The sequence below is a fragment of the Notothenia coriiceps genome, unplaced genomic scaffold (genome assembly GCF_000735185.1).
Source record: "Notothenia coriiceps isolate Sejong01 unplaced genomic scaffold, NC01 NC01_scaffold00016688, whole genome shotgun sequence".
NCBI lineage: Eukaryota > Metazoa > Chordata > Actinopteri > Perciformes > Nototheniidae > Notothenia > Notothenia coriiceps.
In genome coordinates this window covers 323-21,076 of record NW_011349389.1, presented here as the reverse complement: position 1 = coordinate 21,076, position 20,754 = coordinate 323, and the positions used below count along the sequence as shown (strand labels likewise).

Here is a 20,754-nt window from a genome sequence, read left to right as displayed (position 1 = left end):
AAAACGGCTCTTTTGAACGACTCTTTTGAACGGCTCTTTGAAAGGAACGGAGCCATAAGATCCGGCTCCCTTCAAAGAGCCATAAATCCCATCACTAGTGAGAACACAGACGTGGATGTTATCGAATACGTCATTGTTTTCCTTTGTTATGAACCGGGTGGAGTATTTCTGGCCTGACAGCGGTGAAAAAGGGACCTCGTGTTATCAAAGGACACCAGTTGAATTGATAAGCTTGACACAACCAAACCACAACAGAAACTAAAGTGTCTTATCCCGACTGTTAGTGACTGTAACGGGTCACTATGAGAGATCTAGTTAGCCTACAATACAGAAGAGGGGCCATAGCCCTCCCAACTTTGTCCCAGATACCAGCACGCTGGCAGCGGGCCTGTGTTGTGCTTCCCATAGACTGTGTGTATATATATATATATACTTCCTGATAGCCCCACACAAGGGGCTGGAGGAAGGAGTGACTGTAGTGATATGACGCCAGACAGGACCAGCCTTACTTGGTAAGGTGACTGCTCATTGATTGGACGATGCCAGCTTGTGCTTCCTGGTCTGTAAGCAGACTCCAGCACAGTATGCATGGAAAGAGAGGAGGGCAGATTCAGCACTTTCATCCGCCCTCTAACTGATGCTTAGTTATCACAGAAAAGCTTTTATTTGTTTTCCATCGGTACTGAATATTTTAATTTTCCTTTAAAAAAAGTGCCATGTAAAATAAATGACCAGCTATAAAGTGACTTTGCTAAAATGAAAGCAATTATTTGATGTTTATGACATCTTCTTAATTACAGTTATGGCCTTAGTGGTGCAGGAATGAGTCCCAGAACATGGAAATAAGTAAGCCTTTTCTACATTAGCGATAGCTAACAAGTGGCTAAATGAGACCTTTAAACACCAAGCTGAACAAGAGTCCGCCTTTAGCTTAGGAGTGGTGACATGAAGTCATGCAACCGTGATGCAGGGCCTAAAAAAAGTAGTTTATATGTGGATATAATCCAGATAAACGAACGTCTGAGGTATTGTATGAAGTCTAAGTATCATGGAGTGTTTGCAACCGATTTTCTGCAATATTCTGAAATCCAATGGAAAATCCCATTACTTTTTGTCGAGGTAGCCCTAGCAATGCTAACTTTTTGAGTCGCCCTACTAAAATACGCCATCACTGCACCACTCTATTGGATCAAGATTAAATATGGACTAGGGCTGCACGATATTGAAAAAAACTGACATCGCAATTTTTTCCCCCCCCCTGCGGCATATATTCCTTTTTTTTTAACTATATTTAACCGGATGAAGGTATTGTCTCCACAGATTCTTTAAGTATAGTATCTAAGCGATCCGATCTCGCGACGGGAAGCAAACACAGACATCACAATTTCACCCATCATCAATAAAAAATTCAAAATCAAGGGGATGTTGTTGCATTTTAGACTTCTTATCAACCTGGTAAAAAGGTTACCTTAACGAGGACCTTAATAGGGAAATATGACGCCGTTGTTTGATCGAATTGGGTCAAGGGTAAGTTAATGGACCCCCCTTTGGGAATTAATACAAAATTAGTACCGGGTGCCAAAACCTCACCCTTATGGAGGGTGTGATTGAATCCCCAAAGGGAGTAAACTTTTAATTGAGCAATCACTGGAATGAAGTGTAGTGTTATTCTTTCCATAGGCATTAAATGTTCGTAACAGGAGAAACTTCCAAGATTTCCAGGCAACCAAAAAATAAAGATTATTGTTTAAGTCTTTTGTAGTCTAGGGTTTTCAATAATTAGGTTACTTATAAGGTCTTTGTATGATACCGATACTGTAGAGGTCATTATCTTAGTATTGATAGGCCTTTCCTCTAACCTGCTCAATATGGTAGACTTGTTCTCTTGGACGGGGAAAGTTGTTTTCACCCCAATAATGGTTATAAATTCTTTACTTTATCGATAAAATTCTTTTCACGTTTTTTGATTTGCTGACCAAACCTGAATCCTAAAAATGTAGTGCTAGGTTATCCGGTTATAATTTTTAATATTCTACTTACACCCTGGCACAACGTTAATGTGGAGCACCGGATTGGGCTCGGAAGGTACACTTTTTTGGAAACCGTGTCCCCAAGTTTCGTTCGGAGTAAGCCTTTAGGGGGGAGTCAGACTACGGATTTGATTCGTCCTAGAGCAAAAGAAACCGAACAATGAAAGGGGGTGCCTTGTTTGGGGGTACTCCCACCCCCCACCATCTAGGAAAGAGTAGAGAAGATTTGAAAAAAACGCGGCTCTTCCACCTTTTAAATGTATTGGGGGTAATTAGGATGAAGGTTTTTTTTTTGTAGATATAAATTGAAACAGACGGTACATTCTTTGTGTCAAGAATTTCTAAACCCTTCTCACCTTATTCTCGTGTTTAAATTTTCTACCTAATCGTCAAGTTTCTGATGTTGACGGGGGAGGACCTTTTACCCTCAGGTCCACGTATGGACGGAATTATATTTTAGGCGATAATTAACGTAAACCTTACGACTGACGACGCTATCACTGTTCGCCTGTTGTAGCTTGCGTTGAATATCATAACTTATTTTTTCTTTCGCGTCGTACTAAATTTACAGTGGGAGCGCTATACTTGAGATACAAGAAAAGTTGGCCCGAGATGCATTATCGAATCCGTGGTAGTTCTCAGCAGTCACGCCATATGAAAGATAGACGATGTTGTTACTACCGACAAATAGTGTTTTCGTGTCCCCGTGATGTCCTTCACATCTAATCTCGGTCTCTTTTCAGGGAGTTTCACAGTTATGGATCCTGTGGGATGAGGCTTATAGGCACTTAGATGCCTATGTGTTTATAAAGGGTCTTACATGAATGATTAATCTATCCGTTATGACGTTTGACTTCACTATTCCCTCGTTTTACTGTATTCTAAACTTACGCGCCTACCAAGGCTCACCTATCCACTATATGAGATCTTTTCACGTAATGATACGAAGTTGGTATAGGTCTATCGCAATCCACTGTAAATGAAAACCCACTACTCAAGCTTCAGACGTCGACTCGGGAAGTCACGGTTAAAACTCTCGGCAACGACGGACCTCTCGCAGTCCTTGGAAACATCTTCGACAGACAACACCACTGTGGACCGAGGGGCGCCACGGAGAAGTCACTACGGCTCTCGATGGGTAAAAGGTCACCCAAACCCAATTCTTTTCTCTGGTTTGTTGGCTCTATGTTCATGGAAAAGAACCAGAAGCCCGGTCGGCGAGGTGCTACCGTCTAATAGAGTGGTATTGACTGGGTGTTACCCAACCGGCGCGCGCTGTTTGGGCGCGATAATGTCTATTTATTCCCGGACGTCGTGCAAGGTAACAAACACGTTGGCGCCGATTCTGCTCTGTGTGATGTTATCCCTGGACGTCATGTACGTTATGAACTAGTTGGTTGGCGTTAGGTATAGAAACTGACCCGTCTACGTTGACGCGCAGCGCCGGAATCTGACCGAACTCTCGCGCAGGGGTCAATGTTGATGTGTTACTATAGCAATGGCCCTGCATGACGTCTGTGACCTCTAACGAAGCGTGTATATCGCGCGCAAAACAAAATAAAAGACGGTAAAAGTGTCTCGGTGGCGGGGCGATTCGTATGTCTTCTGCGCCAAGTTAAGAAGCCCTGTACTCTAATTGAGTCACCGGGGGTGTGAAGTGGGCGCGGCGCCGCGCGCGACTTGGCTTAGATGTGTGTTTGTCTTGTGTTGTCGCCCCACATTATTTCAGTCAATTTTCAGGAGGTTTTCACGCGAGCTTGATTTTGGCGACCGCTGTGTTAGCTTTAGCTCTGTTTCCAACTTTCATATATAACTGGTAGGTTCCTCCCTTCTTTGCCTAAATTCTCCCTCCCATGAAAAACTTACCACGATCACTCGATACGCACACCTATATTATTTAGAGTTTTAAGTTGGTCTAACCTAGGGGAAAGACGACAAACTTCTTTAAATTATTTTGTCTGTTTACCGCTTTCACTTCTGTGTGATAGCGCTCGCGTCGTCCTTTAATTTGGCAAAATATGTTATTTGTTTCTGATCCGGTTATATACATATAATGGGGCAATCGCTAAAACGGCTACGACAGGATAACACCCGTAAGTGTTTCATAAGGCATTTATTAGATTGGTGCTCTTTACCTTTCTCCTTCGTGACTAGACACGAGCTCTTCGGTTTGGAACACCTGTTTTATTGGGTTGACTTTGGCGTTCCTAGTTACCCTGATTAACGAAAAAAATTTTTTCGCGAACTGGTGGTCTTCGCGTACAAATAAAATACCCCTCTAGTCAGAAATTTTGCCGCGATGGTTCCTGTCTTTTGTAAAGGCTAGGATTAGAAGTTCGCTTGTTACTCACGCGCTGTACGTTTCGTGAGTGCTGTAAAGTTGTAAAATAACGAAATTATCGGATGATGACTTTACATAAGTTATCATATTTGTTTGCAATAGAACAGTGCACTGATAAGTAAAGACACTCCTTCTAACAGTTACAAAGCTTCTAAGAGTTCGGCATACCATGCAACTGCTTGAGTTACGACTCCAGTTTCTGCAACAAGGAAACTCGCTTATATTATTATGTTACTTTTTTTGTGCCGATCTCTCTTTAAGCAACTACAGGGTATCTTATCATATATACATATTTTTTTGTGAAGGATTTATACACCGAAATACTCTTTACAGTTACAGCAGATCTTAAGTTATGGAGGTCTTTCGGGCGCGGGGGGACGCTGGGGGATATAACTCTGATACGACGTTGAGAAGAAGAAAGACATTTTAGCTCGTGTTTTCAATCGACGATTACCATCGGTGCGTCTCATAGTACGTCGAAGGCGAAAACCGATGCGCAGTGAAGAGTAGGAATAAACGAAGTAGACAAACACCACCACTCTTGAAACGGGACGAGTGTCGTTTGTTGGTTCAGTGTAGTAAGACTAGTCTAGTGTCGTCCGGGCGGGCGAATCAACGCTGGGTAGTTTTGTGCGACCGATTGGTAATGTCGATGAAGAGAGGCTAAAATGTATTTTTGCCTTATACCTAAATTTCTTTTTTACAATAATGTGTCTGTGTAATGTTGATACCTAGGTTGGCTAAGTGGCGGAAAAAAAGAGCAACAATTACCGGTACTTCGTGCATAAACTAGTCTACTTGTCGATGGCACTCTTGCTAGAGGCATTTTCGGAGACCATNGCTAAACAGTTCAACGTCTCCGTCTCCATATTTCTTTCCTGAGGAAGCTGCCATCCTTAACCAGTGTGCCTTGCTCGTGATTTACCAGTATTTGTGCTGGCAGCACAAATACTGGTAAATCACGAGCAAGGCACACTGGTTAAGGATGGCAGCTTCCTCAGGAAAGAAATATGGAGACGGAGACGTTGAACTGTTTAGCCCGCCTTGGGCATGGTTTATTTTCCTATGCACTGCACTCGGACATGCTGTGGAGTGAATCGTGGTCACCTCTGAGAGGGAGTTGGTTGACAGCTAAAAAAAACTATAATATCAACGACACGTAATAGCGGTTCCGTGCCAGCTGATTTGCACCAAAGTACTAATTTCCTTATTTGTTTCCTTGCGTATCTGTCTCTCTCTCCACAACTCTCACATGAAATGTGTTCTTCTGATGTGGCATGTCTTATCAGTCCTTTATCAGTCTGTAATGCGTGTTTCCAGTCGCAAAAACCTTTGACAGTAAAAGCCGCATCAGATGAAGACGTATTTACTTTAAACTGTCTACAGNCAATCCATATTCATGAAGGGGGGATCTAACTATACAGAGAATATGGTTTTTTGAACCACGATGTAAACATGTTTAATTCTGCTCTAAAGTTGGGCATTTTAACATTGGGGTCTATGGAAATTGTTCCCTTCTGCAGACTGCTCCTACTGGCCACTAGATGAACTGCAGTTTGAGGCACTTCCGCATTGGCGTCCCGGCTCTTCCCCAGAGTTTGCCGCTTGTTCTGACACTAAACATTTTCAAAATTGCTTGAAATGTTATATTCTGTGAGCTGTGTAATCACTCTCACCTCACTCTCCATTACCCAAATATGGATATTTTAATAATTTAAAATGTTAAAATTAAAATAGGTAAACATACTGCTCGCGTTTAGTTTTGTACTTAAATTACCCCAAATGTTCCCAACAATTTAAAACCTAGAAATGTGTGTATTTTCAATCAAGGTAACAGAGTGTTTAATTTTGTCCCCAGTATTGGCAACGTTGTCCTAAAAAAATAAAATAAACTTTTTACCAAGTTTTAAGCTACATCTTAAAAATACAAAACGTTAGCCGTTAGCTTGTAGCCCACCCATCCCGTGTCGACAAGAGAAACACAGTCTTTTACTGCAAAACTGCTTTATTCAGCATTTTTGCCTTTTTTTTTTATCAATGTGTCTGTTCGTTCAGAGAGGGGTAGACCTCTGCAGATAATTCGGCTCCTGGAGAATAACCTCGTGAACAGTGACAAATAAAAAGAAAATTAACTGGAAAAATTGACTGTGATGACAAACTCCTCTGATCCCATACTACTTCACGACACAACCCAACTCCATCTTTGGATATTGTTTTGATTGAGGGACCCCAAACGGCAGGAATTCCATATTGTGCATTTGACAGTATTACTTCTAGTACAAATAAATCCTGAGTTGTTTGTTTGGAAAGGATTTTCAACACAGGCCTACTATGTCAAACAGGGAAAAGACCAGCCAACAATATGATGTTTTTCCTTGCTTTGAATCCGAAGGAAATAGATGTTAAATTATACGTTTGTCATGTTTTTCCCATACTGTTTCATCTACCGAGCCAGGACTCATTACAGGCTTATCTTTTCAGTGTGCCCAGCCGGATGGAAACCAGGAAGTGACACCATCAAGCCCGACGTCCAGAAAAGCAAAGACTTCTTCTCCAAACAGTAAAAAGGCCAAGCCCAGAGTCTGCAGCCTGCTATAGGAGATTTCATTTAGAGATAACATTTCGTGAAAACAATATTTAAGTCAGTCCCTGTGCCTGTGGAGGACTCGTTGTGATAGTTTTTGTAGTGTTATGTTGTGTGTACAGTGAAAAGTGCACTTATGACCATAGTATATCAATGTGCTATTTTCACTTTCAGACTGAGCAAAATGCCTGCTTGTTCTTTCTTATCCTTCCTTACTGTTGTTAGATGCAAATTGCCATTCAATTTTTCATTTGAATGAAACCACAAGCACCTCTCTAAATGATGTCATACTTTTTTTTTACAGTGTTCTTTCATCAAAATAAAAACATATTGTTTATAACACTCTCCTAGAGGAACATGTTTACTTCAAACTTTGAGGGGAAATGTTGGGGTGTTACTATTTATACGATAAATATTTTCATGGTATATCTAGTATAACTCAGCTGTTTTTGTGGGTTCATGTAAGATTCCCTAAACACTTTCTTAATGACAGTATTTTATTGAGGTAGTATGACTTCCTTTAATCTATCACATCTATAACCTCAGTGAACAATTACTGCACAGTCCAACAGATTACTAAATGGAGGAAGATAAACTGCAATCTATTATAATATGGAGGCTTAAGTATGTCCATTAATGAAGCCAATGAGTAATCATTATGTTCAAAGTAAATCTGCATTCCCTTGACAGGCTGCTTAATTGTTGCCAGGTGCTCTCAAACACTGCCTCACACAGGTGTTTTTACTTAATTTCGCTGATAAGACCTCTTCGAACACCAACTTTGAATCTTTTAATATGCAGTTATAACATATTAGGTGTTTTTGCTGCTATACTGTTAAGAGTAGTGTTGGTAACTGATGTAACTGGTTGGAAATGTCAGTGAGTTACCTTTCCCATATTTGACCTAAATTTGCACCTACACACTTTCACCTGTGATTGAATGCCTTGAAAAGGTAATATTGCAATTTTGTATTCATTAATTACCTATACTTATTTATTTCACAGGCGTTTTAGCTTAGATAAAGTAAAAATTCAATGTAAAAAATGACTTCCGGTCATTTACGTACAGTAAATCCGACAATGTACTGTTGGTGTACGGCACGCAGATTAGTGGCGGGAAAAATAAACAAAGATATCCTGTCTAATGTATAGGTCATTTTTGTGTTTTATTAACATAAGCTTAACCTGTTAAGACTTCCTATAGGCGTTTTAATACAACATAGCATAAACATATTAAAAATGAGCCCGTGAGGAAAGGTTTCATTACTTTAATAAGCGTCTGCGTCACTATCTGATATTGAATGTTTGTATTCATCTTGTTAGCTTAGTGTTAGCTTAGGTAATTAATCAGTAGCAATAGTGATAAGGTGAAAATGGCTGCTGGGAAGATGTGCACCAGGAAGAGCAAGGAGGAAACTGCCGAGGTTTGACCACAACACATTTAAGCTAAAATAACATGTTTACCATTTGTTTTAATAAGTGTGTATATCTATAAGTGTACATTAACTTGATGTTTAAGTAAGCTCTGGAGGACATTTTACGTAGACAACGGCGCCATCGTGTGGGCCTTCAAGTCAAATGTAGCTCCTGTTTTCTCCTTTACTTAACGTCTTTGTTTGTTCCTTTTAATGTTATAAAAGTGGATAGGATTGTTCCTGAATGACTTGAAAACGGAGCAGGAGTCACTCGTTTTTGTCAAGAGGATGATGGCGTTGGCGGTGTCCTCCATCACCTACCTCAGAGGGATCTTTCCAGAAGATGCCTACAGGTCCAGATATCTGGAAGGTAAATATTAAACACCCTCAAATAGCCTAGAAGTTTAGGAAAATAAGGACAATTCAGGCATTCATCTCTCAATGGGTGTGTTGTTTTTGTGTACATTGTAGGCTACCCTAGCTGTACTGTGAACCCATGAAAGTCTGAGAAGAATATACATTTGTATGACTTTAGCCAACACATAAAGTAGTATACACTTAATAAAAGGCTCTTACATATCTAAACTCTAAACAGATGTATGTGTTCTATAGGATCTATGTGAAGACATACCGTAAATCTGTTTGCACTCCAAATATGTATTTATATTACAGTATTACAATATGGAGTAAAATACTCCAATCCACTGTACACAAAATGTTACTTATTTCTACTTTCAACCTTTTTGTCACTTGCACTATTTTATTTTATTTCTCCTCTGACTATTATAATTTCTTTGTATGTCTTAAGTTTCTAGTATGTTGCATTGCTGGAAGAGCCGAGGCCTTTTGGGTTGGGGACTGGATTTTGATTGCCAAATTATGGTGTAGCTATTGTGCATATAACAATATTGCCTTGAACTTTATATTGTCTCGGTGGTAATCATTGCTCTTCATCAAAAAGTAATACATGCAGTTTTATTCTGCCATTCCCACAGATTTGTGCATCAAAGTTTTGCGTGAAGACAGCAACACTCCTGGTGCCAGCAAGGTTGTGAAATGGTAATTACAAAATTCCTGCCTTAATGCTCCCATAATAAACATTAGTACTGGCCACATTTGCTAGCTCAAGGCGTAGCGAGCTCAAGAAGTAGGAAGTCGGCAGCGATAATAAGCACTTGGAGACTAAAGGTCTAATTATTTATTTTTTTGCAGGATGATGGGCTGCTTTGATGCTTTAGAGAAGCAGTATGTAAGTTAATGCATCCGTGAATAATTTACATTTGTATAATATGTTTTCTTTTTTTTTACTAATTTTCAATGTTGTCCTTTTTAACAGCTCCAGGTTGTTTTCATTGGGGTAAGTCAATCGATAAAGCAACATTTAATGGCAACACATTGCTTACAAAAAGAAAACAGAACAATAACTCCGTACATGTTATTGCAATATAGGTGTACACCAATCCAGATGAACCTAATGTAAGTCATTTTAAAAATATAAAAATATTAGCAGAAACCCAATTTTATCAGATCCCAGCATGAAGCTTGATCATCATTGAAATACATTTATTTTTCTCCTTTTGCAGTGCATTATCGAGTCGTACCAGTTCAAATATAAATACACTGAGAAGGGGCCTGAGATGAACATACTCAGGTTAGGATTATGCTTTCTATGTTTGAGTAAATAAGTTAGAAAAGGCTTCCACGTGACCAAACTGATTTCTCGGTTACCTCCATGAAACCTCAGGAACAACGATGTGGAGATGCAGGTGACACTGGAGGACACCAAAAAAGCCTCAGTACTGCTCATCAGGAAGCTCTTCCTGCTCATGCAAAACCTGGAAGCCCTCCCCAACAACGTGTACATCACCATGAAACTCTACTATTATGATGACAGTAAGATTGTGTCTCTGCCCAATCAAATAAATAAGAATCTTAGCGTCATACCTCGGATAATAGGAATCATCTCCTTCTGCTCTTCTTTCAAAGTCACCCCGGCCGACTACCAGCCCCCAGGCTTCAAAGAGGGCGAATCTGATAGCCTGTGGTTCGAAGGCATGGCCGTGCACTTCAGGGTGGGCGAGGTGCCGACGGCGTTCCACACCTTGCTAGTGCGCGTGTCAGCCGATCAAAGCCGGCTGGAGAAGCTTCAAGAAGGGAATCACCTGAGGGACAGCAAGCAGGATTCTCTGAGTCATCCTGCAGAGAGCGAGACCATCGAGGTGGGGCAGGAAGGAGGATTTTTAAAGTGCTGGAATTAACTTATATATTTGTCTCACTGTAAACTGCCACAAAATTCCCTTTTTCGTTGTAATTTATCCTAAAAAGAACTAAATCTAGCTTATTCATGTTAAACAAATGCACAAAATGACTATTCGTTTATCAGTTAATCATCCCGTGGTACCTTGAATTCTACCACGGGATGAAATATAGTATACGAAGAATAAACTCCCAATTTCTCAAACTCCTAATCAACTACTACAGTATATTCCAAGACCCATTAGGTTGTAAACTCACTACTTCCCAAACTCATGCATAATTCAGAAAAACCTTACTATTTAAAACACTTTGGACATGCACAAACATTAGCATGCCTGCCCAAGTGTGACACTGTTGGTTTGAGCTATTAGTTGATTTGTATGATTTAATAGTCAAACATTTATTTTATTTCTGTTTTGCAAAGACTCATTTCAGTGAAGTTAATTTGAGTTGTCGTTCACGCTTTTATTTTGAGGGCTGATTCAGGCACCAGGTGATCTGGGTATTTAATGATTGACAAGTGAATACATTTGGAATACCACAAAGGCATATGTTGTTGTCCAGGGAACAGGAGAACAGGTAAAGCCATTATTCATTGTACTTTTTGATCGTCTCGTAAATGACACTTGGATTATACTGCATGAGTTGTGTGAGTTTGTTAAATAGATATGTTTACATAATGCAAACCCAATTATCATGGCTTCCTCAAGGTTTGTTTGAATCTTTTTTCACCCTGGAGGTGAGAAAACGTTTTCTTCAAGAATTCAAGTTTATCGGAACTGAGTAATTAATTGACCAATGGTCGTTTTTGTGGTTGAAATATTCATTTAAAGTCATCTCATGCATCAAGGTTGTTTTTCTTGTTTGCTGTAAGTTCCTTTAAATTGTTTTTAATACCGGTTACAGGACCCTCTTAAGAAAACATACGAAGAGGATCTGCCTTCTGAAGATGGTAAGTCTTCGCTGCTCTCAAAACAGTAAATCTGTAAAAAAGCTATCCAAACTTATCAAAACGTTAACACTGCTGACTATCCTTTGAACAGAGTCTGCTGCACAGTTCAAGAAACCTAAAAAACCCATGGCAAAGGTACAGTTTAACTAGCAGAGGCATAATTATATTGAAGTATTCAGGTTACTGAAAAATGTGACACAAAGAAAACTTGACTTTCTTTATTATCTTAGAGAAATGCAGCTACCAAAAATCTGTCGCGGAAGAAGAGGATTCAGCCACAACATCAAAAAATACAATAAGCTGTCAGCAATGAACACACAAACATAAAATAATTCTTCATTTTATTGCAATGTTAACACTGTTTAATGTTATGTTACAATTGGTTACATGTGAAAATGCGTTGGACAGTTTCTTTACATAATTAAAGTTCTAATTTACACAACTTTGTACAAAAGGCATATTTGAAGTGTACAGTCTAGCCTATTAATCAATATCTGTTCAAGTAGCTTAATTTATTATTGTATTTTGCATGTATACAAATATATTTATATGATTGTTGAGGAAATAAAGCTTGACTTGTAAACATATTTGTTCTCCGGTAGAAATATTATTCTGCATACAGTACGGATTAAAGAGTTTTTTTAGCAAGAATACATACGGTCCAAATCATATAAATCAATACATGTATGCACAACAAGCGGAAAATTCATCGTTCAGCCAATACTGAGGACCTATTAGTTTAATCCATTTGGAGCAGATGTTAATTGAAATGTGCTTTAGATGTAAATGTCAAATTTCCGCTATAGGGAATGGGAACCGCGGTGCATTCTGGGGCTAAGAGAAGCTTTAGGCAGAAACAGACAGTTGGTGTGTACCTGTCTGTATTTTAAAAATATCAAAAATGTAGAGGCCCGTGTCAAGTTCACAAACGGGGGGATACTGGACCTTCAAACCTACAGGTTCAATGACAACTATAGAGTCACACAGACAGGGGTTAGATAGCTAATGTTATGCTAACGAAATGTCGAATTATTATGCATAATTTATCTGCCAGTACACGTATGTGCGTATACTGCGATATTTCATGTTGTAAATCATATTCCCGGTTTGTGTTGCTGTAGTTCAGCAATTATCATCACTTGCAGTATACAGTCAGCTACTTTAAAGTTTAATTTTAAAGGGACTTGCTGTTCCTGATGTCACTTTCCCATTCCCTATTCCCTATTTGTAGTTAATTTTCCCTCAGTTTAACATTAAAATGACATTCAGAAAAATAGAAATGGCTCATTTTCAGGAGCACAAAGTTTTGATGGTATTTCCCTGAAGCTTTGTACTGGTCCACACTTTGAGTCTCTGTCGCAGTTACAGCTCCACCTTCCTCTCCATGCGTCTCTGTCCTAGAAGAGGCTGTCCACATCTCCCATCTCCACATACACACTCTTCAGCTGGGAGTAGTGTTCAATGGTCACCTGACCGTTTTCCCGCCCTATGCCTGGTGAATGTAAAGAAAAGGAAGTAGTCTCACACGACTCTTGTTTAGGGAAGGTTTTTTTATACACTGAAATTATACCAATAAAAACAAAATTGCCTGTGATTGCGTGCTAACCTTTATGTATACAGTCTAAGGTCCTAAAACCTGATAAGGAGTTAGCATTTTACCACCTTTGGTTACTTCATCAACCTAAAAGTGAACAGTTTTTTTAACCTGCTTTTGGTTTGACGCCTGAAATATGTTCCGTGGTTAACATCTTGTTTTATGATATGAAATATATCAATACATAGCCCATTTGTAAATCTCTGAAGCTTTTATGAGTCATAAAAACAACGGTGGCTTATAAGTGACTAAATAAGACCAAACATCAAGCTGAACATTAGCTTAGCGGTGGCGATGATTAGCGGGCCTTCTGATTGTGTTGTTTGTTTATAGCGGAACGTTGCATGCTTAAAAAATCACAAAGTGGTGTTAAAATGTGAAGAGTTTCCTGCTGAACAAATTGTGTAAGTATCATAAACGTGTGTTTGCCTGCTTAGTTTCTGCAATATTTGAGAATTCCAATATTAAATCCCATTGCTTTTGTCGAGGGAGCTCCTGTGATGCTAACTTCCTGATTTGACTACAAAAACAGGTCATCACTGCAAAACTCTACACAGCCTACAGTCTGTACCTGACATTTTGAAGCCTCCGAAGGGCACCTCCACAGGGGTGATGTTGTAGTTGTTGATGAAACAGGAACCAGCCTTCAGGTGTTCCACCACACGATGGGCTCGCTTCACATCGCTACGGGAACATAAAGAAACAAAATCTAAAAGGTTCAAAACAATCCCTATTTAGTTGTGTTGATTTTAACCACTATTTACCCAAGCCTTTGTGGTCTATCAATAGTTCAATTTTACTTTTTTGTCCCTTAACTCCTAATATTGCTTCTTTCAACCTTAATTGTTCAGAAAAGTTAAATATAATAGCCATTTAAACATTTTCTTAAAGAAAAGATGGGATAGGATCAACAGCGCTACACTGCTGTCTTTTTTTGAAAGTGTTTTGACCTATGATTGATACATCTGCAAATATATTGCAATAATATGATGAGATGTTACTGTATTGTATTTAACACATTTGTTATAGGATAATTCTGTTTTGCCTAAAATAAAATATCAAAAGATAAGGCTCATACTTCACCAACACAACTTTTTCAAAAATCTAATTTACTAGCCTGCGAGATTGCCCTGAATGTGTCACCACACCCACCTGGTGAAAACTCCTGCAGCCAGTCCCAAGTCGGTGTCGTTGGCTCTCAGCAGCACCTCCTCTTCACTTTCAAAAGACAACACAGACATGACAGGACCGAAGATCTCCTCCTTCACACAGGTCATCTCATCCGTGCAGTTACCTTAACGAGGACAAAGAGAAAGCCAATGGTGTAAAGTAACTAAGTACATTTATTCAAGTACTGTACTTAAAGGTCTCATGTCATGGCCATTTCTACTGATCATAATTCCATTGTTGAGGTATACTAGAATAGATTTACATTGTTCAATTTTCCAAACTCACATTGGTTTCTCATACAGCATCTCTGTATAGTATGTGTATTCACTCTCTGTCCTAAACAGCTTGTTGGAGCTCCTGCCCCCCCATCCCTGTGAGCCCACTGTGCTCTGATTGGTCAGCTCGCCCACTCTGTTCTGATTAGTCAACCACCCTTACAGCGGAAAATCAGTGTTTATGTGTTACAATGGCGTTTGTTAGCAACCAGGAAATGACACCAGTAATGACAAACAGATGAGAATGCTGCGTGGGGTCTGGGTGCAGTGTTGGCGGGACATTGAGGGGCTCGCTGCTCCGCCCTTTTAGGCTCGAGGAGCTGACCGTGTGAGCTGGATTACTGGTGTTGTTTCCTGGTTGCTGCGTGGGGTCTGCGAGACAGCAAGACTCTGCTATGTAAGACTGGCAACAGAAAAGGGTATTCGGCGCTACACCAATCACATTACTATATAACAAAACAAACATGTCAAATACAAATAAGTGGGTCGGGCAAGGGGAACAATTATTGAAAATTCGGAACCTATACACAAATAGCCCAAAACCCACAAAGTAAAAAGTGTATAGGAAGGCTAATACAGCATAAAAACGTGAAGTGTGTGTTGTGCCACAAAACTCGTATTACTTAACGCTTAATATAACGCACACAGTCGAACACATAACGAAATAGTCAGTAAAACTAATAAATAAACTTATTCTAATGATGTAGGACCTTGTAATAAGTCCCATCTATTCTGCCCTCCAAATAGTAATTAACAATAGACAAGACCACATAAACTATATTAAGCTATTCGTCGTCTAATACCTCTACCCGTGTAGGTTCCCTCGATTTCCGTGCACTGAGCCTCGGCGCCCCCTTTAGAGAGGACGAGTAGAAAATGTCACTGGCACTACATCCTACTTGCGCACACTTCACTCCGCGAAGTATTCCCAGGTTGAGGACAGAGTTGGCGGCGTCCAGTGTTATCAGCACAAACTACGCAACATACGGCAAGGTACGCAGCGTTAGACCGTGTACTTTGGTATCGAACTAAATTACTTTACATAGGCTCCAGACGTCGTTGCCCTGGCCCACAAGTGTGTGTGGTATTCCGCCACGTAAGGACGGTTCAAAGGTGTGTGTGTGGTGTGTGTGTGGTGTGTGTGTTCTCCTGCGGCCCGCTAGCTCTATGGCCTCTGGCGACAACCGTCTCGTGTGTGTGCTTAGCCCTCCGGGACCACGTCGGCGCAGTGTGGACTCTCTCAGGACAGGGGAAACAACTCGGGTCCGTTTTCTTTGCTCGCATTTTCGCGCGGAAGGTACTGCCGAGCACACTTCGCTCATGTTTAAAACTATAGGAACTGCAATGTGCATGGCAGAAGGTCCCTCGAATGCCACGACACGCCTCCACTTGGGAAACCAGGGTTAGTCTAGGATTTTGACGGTCTCCTTCCTATGATCGTCTGAGCGGTACACATAACGCATTCTGGAGACAGCTAATGAGCGTACTACATATACGTAAGGTCCATTCTACCGAGGACTTTCACACGCGCCGTGATTTTGTGTGTGTGTGTGTGAAGTAATGAGAGGGTAAAACCTTCTACATTAATCTTTCATACAACAGTTTCCCCTAAGTACGCGTGCATGTACTTAGCGGTCAAATCCACTCGTAGTCACAAGACACGAAAGAGTCTCCACCTTCATCTTGAGTCCTGAAATGGAATTCATCTTCATGTACTCTCCACATCCTTATGAGATAATCGTTCATTTGTCGGGGAGGACGTTAATTGTTAGAATCGAAGTCTATTTTCATGTTTTCATAAATCATTCCTATGAGTTCCATGCGCCATTTTCAATTTTCCAAGAGTTAATACGGTCTAACCGCGGTAAAATCTTTCTATCGTATATGAATATAGTATATGTTCCAAAACTCAATATTAAACAACTAACAATTAACAAAAAATTTCGGACCATTTTCCATTGTCGACCCCACTTGAAATGGGGTCCACATTGAGTTCAGAATAAGAAGTTATATTACACCGTACGGGGGAAAATTATCACCGAAAACAAAAAAAGAGGAGGTAGAAGAGAACCTACATTGTTTACATCGTAAAAGGGAGACACCCTTGCTTGTTTTCCATTTAAGACTAAGACTATGAATTTCCAGGTACAGTACCGAAAAGGCCAATAATGCGGCAGGGGCAGTGGAACACACGTAGTACGATCCGAAAAGAGACGTACATTCTTGCCAGGACGTCTCAGGTGTTTGGGCGAATTTCATGTGGGACATTACGGGCGTCTCATGTCTGTGAGGATTTGTGCGTGCTTTTCTGGAGCGATTACGACTGCTGTCTTGCGGAGCACCTTCTAAAAAAGAAAAAGGTAAAAAAAGAAGGACCAGGTGACACTGCATTGGCCAGCGTTGCTACCTGGTATAGACGTCTTCGAGGCGTTGTGTGGTCGTGTGTGTGTGTAGGTGGAGGTCGGAAATAGGAAAGAGAGTCGGGCGTCCACGACACACCTCGAGGCATGTCGTGTATCGTGAGCGTCCGAATCCGACACTCACACCATACACTAGTCCGACTCGNTTGGCTTTCAGATATTAAACTTGTTTTGGCCAATTCAGATGATAAATACAACTTTGAAGCTTGTAACGGCATAATTACAAGCGGAGAACGGAGTCATAAATGACTCCGTTCTCCGCTTGTAATTATGCCGTTACAAGCTTCAAAGTTGTATTTATCATCTGAATTGGCCAAAACAAGTTTAATATCTGAAAGCCAATACTTTGTTATTGAAAACAGATGAAACAAACTGTCCCGGACCCTGCCGTGTTATGTAAGGGATAATGTGCTGCGGCGCGGTCATTATGGGGAAAAGAACACCGACAGGCTGATCAGGAGCCCGACGCGAAGCGGAGGGATCTAGATCGGCATGAAGGTGTTGATTTAGGAGATTGTGCCTTTTAGGGAATATTGTTACAAATACCAGACAATTAAAATGTTGTGCTGTGCGCTTGAATGTACTACAGAACTTCCAAGAAGTCTAAAATGATAATATTATACATGTCCCGTTCACAGGTGTTTGTGTGCTTGGTAGCTTAGCTTGTTACTTATTAGCCAGCTAAGGACGTAACTCTTTATACTATATACATTTTAGTTTATGATTCAGCCTTGGGTAAGACTTTTATAGTCTATGGCTATGACGCCCATAATGCTAAACGGGAGCAAATGTTAATAGGGGACCCAATTATCCCAGTGGTGGCCGCCGGAGCTAACGGAGGCGCAGGGGGCTAGCTCCAGCCGGCGTCCCGGAGCTAGCCCACTGCGGCTCCGTTAGGTCCGGGGCCGGGCGGTGGAGTCCTTCTTTTCTTAACGTGTGAATGACAAGCATTAAGAATAACAAAACATAGCTAATTCTCTTGCAGATTGTCTCATTTGATTATGAATGTAACGTTTATATCGGGGAACTACACTGTTAGCAGTAACTTGGTATGCACGTATTTCATGTTAGCTTAGCTTCTTAGCCTGAGCTAGCTCTGTTTACTTCCAGTTCGGAGGCAGCAGGTCCCGCCTCGGCTCCGCCTCTTTGCCCTTATTTGGAGCAGGCGGGATTAGACTCTGACGTCGCTGTCAAGCCGTTAGTGGCCGACTCCGCCTACTAAGGGCTTCTCGGCAACTCTGCAGAATCCTATGGGTGACGTCACGGACACTACGTCCATTTATATATACAGTCTATGTGTCAGAATAGTCAAACTCAAGCTGGATGCTACAATACGTGGTAAAATGCATCATGGGTGCCACACATTTGCATAATGTAACCTTACCTTCTCCGTGCTTGTCAGTGAACTGAAAGGCTTGGACCAGGCGCATGGTCTCCTCGACTGAGCGTCCAACAGGCAGGTCGTTGATGGTGATCTGTCTCAGGATGCCCTTGTCGTCAATGATAAACAGACCCCTTAAAGAGAGAAAAAGAGCAGGTTATCAGTCTCCAAACAATTAAGTCCCGTAAAAGAGCATTTTAATGGTTGTGAATTTCATGATATATTTTGAATTTTTGCTATCTCACTCAGCGAGAAACAGCAACTACCACAAAAACGACTTTAAGCAAAATCACAGGTTCATTCTTATGCAGCTCAATCAAGTCAATCATCCGATCTTTGTCCCCCTGAGTTTATCACTTGCAGGGGTCATTTTCGATTAGATGCAGAGGTACCCTTTTATAGAATGGCTTTTCCCAATTGACAAAATACTATTCCTAAATAAAATGTTACAAAATCAACCAAAAGAGCATTTAACTGCTGTTTTGTAACTGCTGTTCACTGTGTTTTTGATATGTGTGTATCCATATTGTATTTCTGTTTTGTTTTACTGATAGTGACATTTAACATTACTATTGCTAAGCAGTCAATGCCGGTATATAAACCACTATCCCTCTCACAAACACACTCAAATATCACACATACTAACATACTCTTTTCACTATCAGTTATTTTATTTTTTCTACATTGAATTTAAATGTTATAGTTTTTATTATAGCTTGTAAAAATAGTTTGCCATCAAAGTTGAATTCTTATAATTGTTTGTATCTTGTGTTCTGTATTACAGTGCTTCCCAACCGGGGGTACGGGGACCCCTAGAACAACTAAAACATTTTTTTGTGTACCTTGTAAGGCGACCTTGAGAGCCTTCAAAGGCGCCTTTATAAATAAAATGTATTATTATTATTATTATTTTTATAATCCTGGTGTCCTGAACTATCAAAACGTATGAAAGAAAAGCAAGCTCAAGTGTCTTATTAAAAGCTCTAGTCCTAACAAAAGATTAATTTTCCACTCACAATAAGTGTTAATGGCAAGTCTAAATTGATTTTTATTAAGGGTGAGTCATACAAGTGAATTTCATCTAAGGAGTGGTTGGTTTGAATACGATTACAAAGGGTTTAACACAAGAAAAAATGTATGTGAATCATCACCGATGAGTGGGGGGGTTCTTAAAGAACAGCTCAAGGGATACACGTCACCAAAGAGAAAGAGGTTGGGAACCACTGCTCTATTACATTCTGAATATTTTTGGGTAAAAGCTTTAAATAAGTTATGTTGTGTATTTTTTAAATTGTGCCTAAACAATGAACAATGTTTCCTTGTTTCGAACCTTGTTCAAAGCATATTTAAACTCTGTATTGTAAAACCCACCTGTAGGCAATGCCCTCGTCCTCCTTCAGGACACCATAATCTGTGGAGATGGTGCGTCGAGTGTCAGACACCAGGGGGATCTTCATGGCACCCAGACCGCCCTGCTTCCGTGGCGTGTTGGTCCTAAGGAGGTAAGAAAAAGTGAGGATTTTGCAACAGTGAATCCATAAAATCTGCTGTGTAAGAAATCAAACTGGTAACTACCATGCGAAATGGGAGAAGTGTGAGTCGACAGAGGCGGCGATGACCTCGCAGCCGATCTTCCGGAAGTCCTCGGCAGCGTCACTGAAAGCGATGATCTCAGTTGGACACACAAAGGTGAAGTCCAGCGGATAGAAGAAAAAGACAACATATTTCCCTGCACCAAAGGAAATGGAAACAAGTAAGGCTTTTGTAAATGTATCACAATACAGTGGTGCTTCTATGATGTATAAATGAAGACACCCGGGAGATAGCATCTCAAGAGCTCCCTCAACAAAATGCAATGGGATTTTTCCATTGGATTTCAGAATATTGAAAAAATAATATCTCTGGCAAAGAGACTTTAATGATACTTGCACATTTTGTTGGCAGGATAATTTCCACATTTTATCACCACTTTGTGATTTTTGAATTTTTAAGATTTAAAAGCTAACGTTTGAAGGATTATCGGAATTATTTGAAGTATTAAAGTACCGTGTTATGGCAGGGAAGTTAAATCTAGTATATTCATTTTAAAGTCACTTTATATATATTCATGTGTGTTAAATTTGAAGGGACAAAGTATATTTTCCCTCCCCAATATATTGAGGTGAAGTCTTTGTGTTCAGAGAGGGATGTGAGCAGGGGACATCCTGATTTGGGGATAGCTCCAAAACTCTGGAATGTTTCCCTCATAAAAGAAGAGGGTGCGTTACACATGCTTAGGGCAAATGTGTGTGTTTTCATTGCAGTAAATATATGTGCTGCGTGATTACTGTTCAACT

General features: G+C 40.3%; 3 protein-coding genes across 3 annotated transcripts; 1 reads left to right on the top strand and 2 right to left on the bottom strand.

Annotated features, from left to right (window-relative positions):
• The first annotated feature begins 8,328 nt into the window (after window positions 1-8,328).
• On the top strand, window positions 8,329-12,844 carry zte38 (zebrafish testis-expressed 38). Its single transcript, XM_010776079.1, has 12 exons — window positions 8,329-8,379; window positions 8,596-8,740; window positions 9,366-9,429; window positions 9,583-9,619; window positions 9,707-9,727; window positions 9,820-9,846; window positions 9,954-10,021; window positions 10,115-10,263; window positions 10,357-10,589; window positions 11,533-11,578; window positions 11,670-11,713; window positions 11,809-12,844. The coding sequence occupies exons 1-12, from the start codon at window positions 8,329-8,331 to the stop codon at window positions 11,875-11,877; spliced, it is 954 nt and encodes a 317-aa protein (XP_010774381.1). The 3' UTR covers window positions 11,878-12,844.
• LOC104949679 (aldehyde dehydrogenase family 9 member A1-B-like) lies at window positions 11,903-14,519 on the bottom strand. The gene is made up of 3 exons (XM_010776075.1): window positions 14,325-14,519; window positions 13,744-13,856; window positions 11,903-13,070 (listed from the first exon to the last, which is right to left on the bottom strand). Exons 1-3 carry the CDS (start codon window positions 14,447-14,449, stop codon window positions 12,976-12,978), a joined length of 333 nt encoding a protein of 110 aa, XP_010774377.1. The 5' UTR covers window positions 14,450-14,519; the 3' UTR covers window positions 11,903-12,975.
• Window positions 14,520-18,312: 3,793 nt separating this feature from the next.
• Window positions 18,313-20,177, bottom strand: prdx1 (peroxiredoxin 1; the record flags this gene model as incomplete). The annotated part of the gene is made up of 3 exons (XM_010776078.1): window positions 18,313-18,552; window positions 19,790-19,912; window positions 19,994-20,177. Coding segments are annotated over 3 exons (530 nt in total), but the record flags the coding sequence as incomplete, so codon positions are not given.
• Between the last annotated feature and the right edge of the window lie 577 nt (window positions 20,178-20,754).

Excerpts from the sequence above, each read along its gene's own strand:
- zte38 (XM_010776079.1), top strand. The coding sequence starts at position 8,329 with ATGGCTGCTGGGAAGATGTGCACCAGGAAGAGCAAGGAGGAAACTGCC. Across the intron at positions 10,264-10,356 it reads ACTCTACTATTATGATGACA|TCACCCCGGCCGACTACCAG; the intron begins GTAAGATTGTGT and ends CTTCTTTCAAAG. Across the intron at positions 11,714-11,808 it reads CTAAAAAACCCATGGCAAAG|AGAAATGCAGCTACCAAAAA; the intron begins GTACAGTTTAAC and ends TTATTATCTTAG.
- LOC104949679 (XM_010776075.1), bottom strand. The coding sequence starts at position 14,449 with ATGACCTGTGTGAAGGAGGAGATCTTCGGTCCTGTCATGTCTGTGTTG. Across the intron at positions 13,857-14,324 it reads GCTGCAGGAGTTTTCACCAG|CGATGTGAAGCGAGCCCATC; the intron begins GTGGGTGTGGTG and ends ATGTTCCCGTAG. Across the intron at positions 13,071-13,743 it reads CGGAGGCTTCAAAATGTCAG|GCATAGGGCGGGAAAACGGT; the intron begins GTACAGACTGTA and ends TACATTCACCAG.